Source organism: Artemia sp. Qi Xiang Cuo, chromosome 8 (genome assembly GCF_049724085.1).
Source record: "Artemia sp. Qi Xiang Cuo chromosome 8, ASM4972408v1, whole genome shotgun sequence".
NCBI lineage: Eukaryota > Metazoa > Arthropoda > Branchiopoda > Anostraca > Artemiidae > Artemia > Artemia sp. Qi Xiang Cuo.
The window spans coordinates 51,468,184-51,479,916 of NC_142801.1; the positions used below are offsets into that span (position 1 = coordinate 51,468,184).

The 11,733-nt window shown below is 36.0% G+C and overlaps 1 protein-coding gene across 1 annotated transcript in view; it reads right to left on the reverse strand.

Annotated features, from left to right (window-relative positions):
• Positions 1-336: 336 nt before the first annotated feature.
• Positions 337-11,733, reverse strand: part of LOC148949537 (uncharacterized) — a 29,927-nt gene continuing 18,530 nt past the window's right edge. Inside the window, exons 2-4 of the mRNA XM_089092719.1 lie at positions 7,830-7,988; positions 7,475-7,602; positions 337-535 (exon numbers count right to left, since the gene is read on the reverse strand). Coding sequence (XP_088948845.1) covers positions 343-535; positions 7,475-7,602; positions 7,830-7,988 — 480 coding nt within the window. The 3' untranslated portion in view covers positions 337-342. The remainder of the gene's footprint in view (positions 536-7,474; positions 7,603-7,829; positions 7,989-11,733) is intronic.

Consider the following 11,733-nt stretch of genomic DNA (forward strand, 5'->3'; position numbering starts at 1 on the left):
TTAGTAGAGTTTACACGAAGTTTAATAAGGCACGTCCCATACACTCTTCAGAAGATATTCTATTCATGGCTAAAACTTAGTCTCTTATTCAGAGGGTCCACTTTTTTTCTTCACACAAATGATCTTATTAAGAAAAATCCTGAATTGGTAACCCCAACCTCAAAAATTGGGATTTGTATAAAAATGAAGATCATTTTGCTAATGTGACTCCCTTAACTCACGGTAATTAAGTTTTGTCTGCTATAGTTGGCCTTTACTGAAAACCACCATTCTGACCTCCATTATTTGATCCTGTTGCAACATACTAAACTAAAAATGCACTAGAGTTTCTTTCGGGTATAATCAAACTTCTAAATCTTCAACATCATCAACGTCTAAATCAAGTTCAAAAAATCTAGACGAATCAACGGTCAATTGATTTTCGCACCTATTATACAGGCTGATACAATCTTCCATTTTTCTTCCTTTCTTCGCAGCTTTCATTACTTTGCTCGTATATTCAGCGGAACCAATGAATTGACTAGTGATAGTTGACCTAATAAACAAATATTTATTTAGATTAAGGAATATTTATAAGTTTTATTGCAAGTTGGTCAAATACATATTATACAATAGATTAGAAATATTTTCGACCGCCAGAAATTAAGTTGGCTTGATACTTCACTATCAATAGATAGCCGTTTGTCTAAATGATCTGCAACCAAACAACTAAGGCCAAAATTGTTTCTGATCTGTTGGTCTTAGGTACCTGGAAAACTTTTTATTCTCTGTTATATGGTAAATTCATTGTAATTAATTGTATATCAGAACAATCTATCGAATTTGGGATTAGAAGATATTGCACTGTCTAGATTCTAGACATGGATTTGTTCTCTGAACAATTGCATGTCCATCTGAGCTCCCTAATGGTCTTGCCCCTACAGCATTTTACAACCCAAGCAAACCAAAGTTTCTTAAACTTGTTCTTGCCTTCTATAACTTAACTCTTTAAATACTAAAAAAGGCTAGGAGAATCTTCCTCATTTATAAGAAAGTACGATATGTACCCTTTCTTTTGTCAACTAGAATTGAGTATTTGTATGATAAACCCCCTACCGCTCAAGTTATTCATTCATTGACGCATTATAGAACCAGTTTTTTTTCGTTAGTTTCTTTCAGCTTAGTGTGAGAGAAGACAAAGAGAAGTGACAGAATAGATGTAAAATACATAAGTTGGGCTATATATTTGCACATTAGGGTGGGGGTAAAGTATTTCGACAGTGTGAAGTCAGAAAACAATTCTTTTGACATAATATTTAGAATAATTGTACCTGACACATTAGGCATGCAGACCCGCTATACTTTACTCCCCCCCCCCTAATGTGCAAATAAATAGCTTAGATTTGCTTCTAAAGTATTATATTTCTATCATACTTAGGTATATTTCATTAGGACTGAGCGTCAGAGAAACATATTAGAAGAATATTAGGTAGGGGGTATATCATACAAGTACCTAGAATTGATTTTGATCTTTTTCCATCTGTAAGTTTCAGGTGCCCATATACTTTTTATTCTACGCTATATAGGAATCATTAGATATACGACGCATTCTAATCAGTTGGCCAAGTTTAAGATATATGGCAGAAGAAAACATTTCAAACGCGATTCTGCCTTCAAGTTTATTTGTTCAAAGCACCACTAATGACACCAACCCTCGAAAGAAAAAGTGTGATAGACCATGCTATGATCTATTACAAGTGATTTGATCCAAGGCTGTACCCAGGATTTTTTCGGGGGGGGGGGGGGTTACACAATAAAAAACTAATAAAACACATAGCATTTCCATTTTGTTACGTTTTTACGAGTCAGACGAACATTTCGGGGGGGGGGGGTCAAACCACCCTCCCTGGGTACGGCCTTGATTTGAGCCCAATCCTTTAAAAGGGTGATTTTTTGATGAAATACGCTAACGAGCTATAGTTAACTTAAACGCCTATTGCATGGAAGTTATACAAATAGAAAACGCCTATTGCATGGAAGTTATACAAATAGAAAACGCCTATTGCATGGAAGTTATACAAATAGAACTCTTAGCCCTATTTAAAATGGTTTCAGTATCTCTGATTGCTCATTTTCATCATATCATTATAAAAGTAACCACTTCATGTAGATTAGTTTGAAACCTAATCAGAATTTGGTTTGCTTCAAAACTTGACAAGAGGTTTGTTCACAGTCAAATGTTAGGTAAATTATATTCTCAAATGAAAATTTCGGTTTTCCATTCAATACGTTCGTATTAATGCTAAACCTTTTTTTTATTGATAAGTTGACTATGTATAGCGAATTACATAAATCATTAAATACCAATATTATTTTAGTTCCATTTAGTAAAAATAAAATAGCTTATTAAAATATTAAGTTTACTAAATAACAAAACTAAAATATTAAAGTTTATTTAATAGGCTTTTAGTTTACTGAAATATTATTTTAGTTTATTAATAAGTGAAAATACTTTTGTTAATATTAATTACTAATGTAATTAAGGTGGATCCACAGTTTAACCCTATGGCTCAACTATTAAACAAATGTAATAGTTCAAATTGTCTTATAAAGTATCAAATATTAACAACGTTTCAAAATAAGAACAAAATTACGTTCACGTAATATACACTAAATTTGTCGTTTTGGAAATTAAATAGATGTAGTAGCAACGCTTGCAAAATTTGTTACATTTGCAGCTTTCCCCAGTCCAAAGAGACTTAGAGAATGAGAAGCTTATAAGAATCAGATATTCGGCAATTTAACATGAGAAGGGGGGATTTAAAAGTTCTATCACCGTTTGTAGTGCAGTATTCGGTGATTTCAGGAAAAAGTACAAAGTTGGATAGGATTTAATCTGTGTTGTAATATGATTAAGGCTTAAATTTCGCAGTAAACAATAAGTAATAAGTATTTTGCATTTACAAGGACTATTGAAATTCAAATTCAGTCTTAGCATAATAGGCCTAGTTTAGCTTGGGAAATCTTGGCAGGTTAAGTGAGCTGGTTGTCTTAAAGGTTTACAGGGGACAAAGCTCTAATTTTTTTGCCTTTTCGCGTATTATAAATGAACAGTAAAGGCTAGTATGCAGCAGGCTTTGGATTAAAAAATCTCGCCAAGGGCTAGACTACGTTGACCATTCTGCTTATCGATAATATCGATAATAGTCAGTTTCTGATACCCTTTGCCCTTTTCGCCTTTTTACAATTCATGCGAGAAGGTGGCTGTTTGTTTCGTTTTTGTTTTCGTGGTTTGTCTTTTGTTCCCTTTGGTTAACTGCAGTCTATATTTTAGAAAAACATTTTCTATGTACGAGAAAAATAAAAATACGGCTTAGAAAAATCAAATTCCTCCTTTTGACTCCTCGTTTTCCCGAGGATTGACCTAGAAAACCAAACCCAACTGAAGGTAAGGAGTAACATTAAAATTTAAATGAACAGAAATTGTTCAGTATATGGAAGGGACTGCCCCTTCCTCAACTCCTTGATCTTCCCTCTAAAGTTTGGCTTTTTATCCCAATTTTTTAGGAATGACTGCTAATACAAAAGGACCGTAGAATTGGAATAAGAAGATTTTTTAAAGCATAAACGGATTTTGTCGTAACGAGGGAGGGATTGAGGAGGGAGCAGCACCCATTATATACGGAGTAATTTCAGTCCGTTTTAAGTTTTAATGTTCCTCCGTACTTTCAGTTGAATAAAACTTGTTTTTTAAAATTTAGTTTCTAATCGTTTTTCAAATCATGCCCATGTCTAACCAGAATATTATGTGAGCTATCATTCCCATAAACCTTTTATTTCCTTCTGTTAAATTGTATACATCAATAATTGTGCCATAATAGTATTCATCAATTATACTTATAAATTTTTGGTAGCGTCCCACTTTGTCAGTTTTTTTTGCTTAGGAATTAAAATGCTGGATTGTAATAAAAATTCTGGCCAAATTTGAATATTTTTTCGAAACCTTAGACGAATAGTACTTTTGTTGAATCAATTCTTAATAACATTTTTACTAGAGAAGTTTGGGTGGACGGAGAGAGGTCCTGTTATCTATATTGATGGATATTCCACGTGACCTTTAATCTTCTACTTGGCTGAAGTCCCCGCCACCTCTATAATAGGGTTCTCTTTTGTTTAAATACATTGAAAGATTGTGATTAAATAGGAAAAGAGAAATACTGCAATTTAAAATCGCTGAATACAAAGCTCCTGATTGTACTTCCCAATCCCTCTCTCCCCCTAAGAAATTTCCTGGCAAGGCTCATGATACACAGCCTAGCCTTTTCCAACTCTGTGCCGGTAGGTATGCGGATGTAATATTTTTTGCAGGGAAAAAAAAATCATGGTCAATAAAAATAAAAGACATTTTTGACAAAATAGGGTTTTCTTTTGCTTGGAATGAAGGCTATGAAAGTAGAGGACAATGGATACAAATGCAAATTGGGAGAATGAGATTAAGATAGTACTAGAGAATCAAGTGATTCAAAAATGGAGTGAGGAGATATAGAAATCAGAAACATTAAAGTTTCTATAAAGATGTAAAGGTAGTTTATGGGCAGGAGGTCTACCTTAAGCTGAATTTAACAGCTAGATATATGACTTTGTGGATGCAGCTCAGTGCTAATTGCCTGCCAATTAGCGCAAGATTTAAAAGATATTCAAAAGAAAGATGTTAAAATTAAGACAGATATACTTGCCCGCTTTGCAGAGTTAAAGAGGATAATTTGGTGCATTGCTTGAGCCGGTGCCAGGGGCTCTCTACGATAAGGGAAGGGATATTTGGGGAAAATGAGTTGATACTTCCAGGTGTCTTAAATAGTACGTCGCCTCAGTTTATTTGCAGAATAGCGAATAACTGGAAATTCTGTTAACTAAAAAAAATATCCTAGTATAAAGTAAATGTAATGTTTCATTTAAGTGTTTTTTCCAAGTGTTAAGTGGTTTCTTTTTTCAATAACCCTGTTTCAAAGTATTAAGTACTATTATTAGGTTAATGTAGGGTTTCATTTAAGTGTTTTATTAGGATCAATGATCAAAGTGTATGTTATTTGTGCCTTTCATTTATGTTGTTTTACTGTGTTCATGGCCGAATTTTCGGCTTTAAAATACACTTATCTATATTTCTATTTTATGCTATGTAGAAAAAGGTTGTCGCAATTGGAAGGGAACCAATATTTTTTTCCCCTCTAGGACGATTAACTAAGGCGTAGACCAAAGCTTGAACGGGGGATAAGAGAGATTAGATATTAATTAACCCCACCCTAAAAATAATTCTCTATTTATCTGAAGGCTCAATGAGTTATTTGGGCATTAAATGGGGAGTTGGCGCTCCCCCGAAAAAATCCCCTTGACCCCCCTCCACCACAAAATCCCTCCCACTGAAAAATCGCTGCAACCTGAAAATCCACCTCCCCCATGGAATATTCCTTCGAATAATTTTCCCCATGGAAAACTCCCACATATACAACATTGAGCAGCCAAAGAGAAAGTACAAAATAGGTGCCTCAAAATTTCGATCAAATGTCTGATATCAGAATTAGTTTTAGGACAGGGGCTGGTTGGTCTAAAATCACTTTCGAATTATAAAAAGGACTAGAAGTCGATTCCAATTGAGGGAGCCTCCTCCAAAGTTATTACGACCACGAGGGGGAGGTTGGGGATGAGGAAGAGGTAGCCACCCTCCTATACGGAATAAAGTCTACTAGCTTAAGGATTTAATGTTACTCTTTACTTTCATAATAATATTCCTAGAAATATTCCCATAATCCCCAAAAATCAGTATATAAATGTTCATATTTTAATATATATTCCCAGAAATCAAGAGGGATTAATTATCAATTTCTACCTCCACCCCGTCTCTTCCTTAGAGCCAATTCTGTATTTACCTGAAGGTTCAGTGAGAGTTAGGATGTTTTGGCGTTAAAATGCACACTTTGAGGCATCTACCTCCTTCAAAGTTTATACGACCACCCTTCCCATAAAAACCTTGTATCTTAACAATGGACAACTTGCGGAGGCACGGTTATTTGACCTTTAGACTTTTTTTAAACAAAACGGCTGTCTCAAAATTTTGATCGGATGCGTTTGGGGAAAATGGGAGAGGGGAATTATCCGCAGGGGAAATTTCCACGAGGGGGAAGTTTCCGCGGGGAGGAAACTTTCTGGGGAGAGTTTTCTTGGGAGAATTTCCCGGGGGGATACTGCCTAGGCACATTAAAATGCAATTATCGAGGCATCTCCCTCCCGCCTGCAATATGAGCCTTCACACCTTCTTCATAGTAGCTGATGCGCACTTGCACATCACTGCACGTAATTTTATGAGATGTGAAGCAAACCATGTCAGTTAATTGAACCTATAAAATAAATGTCAGAAAGACTTTTCTGCAATGCACCTAATTTTATGAAATGCGAAGTAAATCAGTTCAGTTATATAAACCTTTAAAATGAATGTCAGAAGTATTTTTCTGCATTGCACGTAATTTTATGAAATGTAAAGTAAATCAGTTCAGTTAAATAAACCTTCAAAATAAAAGTCAGAAACACTTTTCTGCAATAAGAAGGGATGTATCATCCGCAGCACCGTTAATCAGGCTTAGTATAAATGAAGGAAAATTAGAGATCAATCCATCACCCCTCCAAAAACCTTTCCTGTATCTTTTTAAAGACTCACAGAGAGTTAGACGATTTTGGCATTCAAATGCGATCTTTTAGGCATCTGGTAATCGCCCCTCCTTCGTAATAGCTGATGCGCAATTCTACATCATTAAACATAAGCTGTACTGAATCGCCGTGCTCGATTTGCAAAGGCATTTGAACCAAGGCACTCTTCGTTGTACGTCGCAATAACTTAAATTTGTCAATTTTTTTTGTCGTAGTAATGTTCTTAATCTTGTTTTTCTGTAGTTGAATTTTCTTTGGATATCTTGTTGTTATTTTTTTTCTTTTCTTGTACTCCATTTACAACATTTTGTATGTTTAATAATGGGTAATAAAATAATAATAATAATAATAATTTAATAAGACATCAAGTGAATCAACTTAGTTAAGTTAAGAATTAAGATAAATGTTCACATTAATCCTTTATCTTGCATCCTATCCGTGCCTTTTCAGTAAGGAATGTGCCACCGTGCGGCATTACTTCCTCTGCAATTGCAATGCTAAATAAAAACTTTTTGATTCTTTTAGATCAATTGGCTGTCTCAGAGTTTTCAATCGATAGTAATTTGATTTGGAACAAGGTCGTAGTTTCGTGCCACAAAATGGTAGAAGATGCCACTTTCCCATGTCACAATCTTTTTGGTCATTTAAAAATGACGCTAGAACTTTTAATTTCCTTTCGAATAGGCCCTCTCTCGATCTTTTACGACCATTAGTTTACGCTATCACATTATATACTTCAAGAAAACAGTTGATGCATCAAGCGCCTCAATGTATCGAATTTAATTTTTGAACTCACGTAACCATGTTAGCAACTGCTCTTCCGACTCCACCATATGTACCAACTATGTGACGATTAGCCAGGCATGTTGCGCGTAAGGCACATTCAGATGGATGGTCGTAGTCGCTCATTTCTGCAAATTGTGCCTGTGAAAAGGTATATTGTATCAATATAAAGATTTATTATGTCTGTAAACAGAGAGAGAAAGAAAAAGACGGAGAGTGAGAGTGAGAGAGAGAGAGAGAGAGAGAAAGAGAGAGATAGAGAGAGAGAGAGAGAGAGAGAGAGAGAGAGAAGAGAGAGAGAGAGAGTGCCAGTGCTTTGTTTATTTCCATAGAAAATATGTCTACCTCGACAAAATAAAGGAACTTACCACCAGAGGTATTATGATAACCGGCAAGTCTTTGGCCATTACATCAGTGATATCTTCAGCCATCCCTCCCATCAGTTCGTTGAGGAGAGAAAGTCTTGAATTTTCTATTGTCCGTCTTCTTCTTCCTGTTGTTGCTTGCGTTAGTTGGTTCAAAATGTTCTGGAGTTAAAAATATACAGAGTAATATTAATAGGCTTTATTACGAGAAAGATTATGAGAGAAAAAAAATACTTGATTAAAATCAAGTATTTTGTAGGCATCAAGACATGGCTAATTGTAGAAAAAAAAAACCAAGACAGATAGTCCGAGTGATTGAGAGGCAAATCTGGGATAAGCCCTTTTTAGGATTGTATAAAAATGATGTCATTTCATTTGTGGATAGATAAGTCTATCTATCATCAATCCATATGTCATTCCTTTGGCAGAACTAAGGTAAGATAGTCATATAAATAAGGGATAAAAGAGTGGATTGATTTTGGGTTGACGCGCGACGGACAATGTTCACTGGACTTGTAAGCAAAATCTTTTTATTATTTTTTTCGTTGAGGAGAGAAAGTTTTGAATTTTCTATTGTCCGTCTTCTTCTTCCTGTTGTTGCCTGTGTTAGCTGGTTCAAAATTTTCTGGAGTTAAAAATATACAGAGTAATATTAATAAGCTATATTACGAGAAAGAGTGTAAGAGAAAAAATACTTGATTTAAATAAAGTATTTTGCCGGCATCAAGACATGGCTAATTTTAGAAAAGGCCAAGACAGCAAGTCCGAGTGATTGAGAGGCAAATCTGGGATAAGTCCTTTTTAAGATTGTATAAAAATGATGTTATTTCATTTGTTGATAGATAAGTCTATCTATCATCAATCCATATGTCATTACTAGGGTAGAACCACAGTATATATAATAGTATATAAGTAGAAAGCTATCTTATACTCGTGACCCTCACCCCTGCTGCCACCTACAACTTTTTTTAACAGCATATATTGGCACGAGAACCACGTGGTTTATGGTTTTTTGTCAATGAGAATTTGAAAAACAGGAATTTTGTCACATTTATGTATGTTTTCTTGGATGGTTATGTGTGTTGGTCGATTTATTTGATGTTTTTCATGGATGTTTAATGGTTTTTGTCAGTGAGAATTTGAAAAACAGGGACTTTGTCACATTTATGGATGTCAACAGCAATTCATGTCTGTTATATGGTTTTCTCAGTGAGAATGAAAAAACAGGAATTTTCTCACTTGGATTTACATAATCTTGTTTTGGACAAGTGCATGCTAGGGATGAATATCATGGTGTCCAGAAATAGTATTTGTTGTTGTTGCTCTAGGCAATGTTATGACTTTCCCGGAAACAGTTAGATCACGTGTTTCCTTCTCAGCCAATCAGCGAGTCGGTTACATCCCCCTTTTCAGCCAATCAGAGGGCTGGTTACATATGGTTTCCCCGTCACATAACAATTCGCCCTTGAGATTTCGTATATAACGGGCATGCAATGTGATTAAATTATCAGAAAGTTCCAGAACACAATGGATAGAACACATTAAATTATTGATGAAATTGAAGTCTTGGCAGCCACAATTAGCAATTTAATTTATTTTTTAATTTTTATTTTCAAAATAAAATTGTTTTCCGTGGTCACCCTCTAATATATTCGTGTAAACCCCCCCCCCCCTATACAAACGTCCCTATATGATGTTTATACTCGATAAAAAGTGTAAAATACGCTCTTTTTTCGTTACGTAAACCCCATCCTTCCTTCCCCCACTGTTTACGACCTTAATTCTAGCAAAAAGAAATAATTTTCTTTCGTTAAATTTATGCAATTTTAAGTGTCTATATCCTAGCTAAAAGCGACCATTGACTTCCGTCACTGTTGTTATTAACCTAACCTGGTTTTGACATAATGCTCTCCGCGAGGTTAAAATTAGCTCTCACCCCTTTTCCTATGTGTTTACGAACGCGGCATCCAAATTCACAAGGACCTGTTTCTCAGTCAAAATTAAATACATACAATATTTTCTTTTACCCTCAAAACCTACCCCCCCCCCTCATCGTTTTACAACAAAACTCTCGCAAAAAGAAATAATTATCATTTCGTTAAATTTATGTAATTTTAAGTGTTCTATATCCTAGCTAAAAGCGAGCATTGACTTCCGTCACTGTTGTTATTAACCCGCTCTGGTTTGACACAAGGCTCTCCGGCGCGAGGCCTATAATTAGCTGTCACCCTTTCCCCTCTGTGTTTACGAACGCAGCAGCCAAAGTCAAAAGGAACTGTTTCTCCGTCAAAATTAAAACACTTTGAGCCAATTCTAATAATTAGGCCCAGATGCAATGTGCTATTTTGGAGAAGAGAAACAGATTATTTTCAAGCTTTCTTTCGATAAAGTTTCTTTTATATTCCCGGAAGGGGAGCGTGAATCCAGGATTTTTTTCTGGGGGGGGGGTTAGCACTTTTAATAGTGACAAAATAGAAAAGATAATTGTTTCTTACCCTAATTGCTTCTTCATCATTTAGTGATTTTATCTATAACATTTGAACAAAAGGTAGTAAGATATGTCTTTCGCTTGAATAAAACACAAGATTAACTCAATGAGAGGGTAGACTTAGGGTGGGTTAATTCTCCTAAATTTAGGGGAGAGAATATGGGTTTTTTGCTTTACTAAAATGCAATACTTTGTCTAAACAAAATTGTAGTTAATAACTTTCTTTCTGTAAAAAAGGGGCAAATTATTTTGATACTAATTTTTTCTCTTCTTTTTAAGGCCAATTGTGAAGAATGCCAATCGCCAACACCCGCTAAGAAAGCGAGGGTTAATAATGCGGGCCATGCGAAGGCTACTGTCCTGCAATATGGTAGCTGGCCGAAGCCTCCAAAACAAGTGCAATCATTAGTACAAGAATATAACGCCGCCGGCCCGTCCACCTTCCATCATACATTGCCTGGGCCTTCAAGAGCTGCCCCACTTATGCAAAGTCAGGAAGTGTCCCTCCAGCATGCACTACCTGGTCCTTCGCATGCTCAAGTGCAGCCGTGATATGCAAATGTAGGCATTTTTTCCTACCTTTCTATTTCTTCAATTGTTTTTTTTCTTTTTCAATCCCAATCTAAACTTATCTCTGTGAGATATTAACCCCTATTACATATCTAAATGTAATTTTTTGCAAAGAAACCACTCTTTTCTAATCTTTGCTATCTCTTCACCGCTATCTCATAAGTTAATATTTATATGTAGTTTATATTAATAATCAACGACTTTTAAACTAAAAATGATATTTTTCTAATATTTTATATTTTATTTTCATTCCCCCCCCCCCTATCTCTTCGCCACTATCTCATAATCGAATATTTTTCAAGGGTAATTTCTAGTCAATTAAGGCTCACCATTTGAAACTCAAAATCTCCTATTTTTCACAATTGATTATCACAAAGTTTTAAGTGAAAGGAACTGAGAGATTTTTCCCATTTATCTATTTGTCACATATGGATCCCGTAATTTGTGCACGGATATTTTAAAATAGTCTTCAATCTTACAACGCCTTGCCAATATTTTAGTGATGGGGAAACATTGTTGACGATATACTGAGTTAATGGTTTACAGAATTTAATTGTACTGTTTTCTCGTCTGAAGTTCAATCCTGGAAATCGGAACACTGGCGCGGTGGCTTACAATAAGGGTCGCGGAGCCCGGAAGGCACCAGTAGGGACCGGGACGTGCTGTGGAGCACGGTTGGGGAAGCGCCGGGGGATGCGCCACAGGTCAGGGAAGTGCCACAGGGATGCGCCACGAGTCAGGGGAGCGTTGGGGGAAGCGCCACGGGTCAGGGAAGTGCCACAGGGATGCGCCACGAGTCAGGGGAGCGTTGGGGGAAGCGCCGGGGAGCGTTGGGGGAAGCGCCACGGG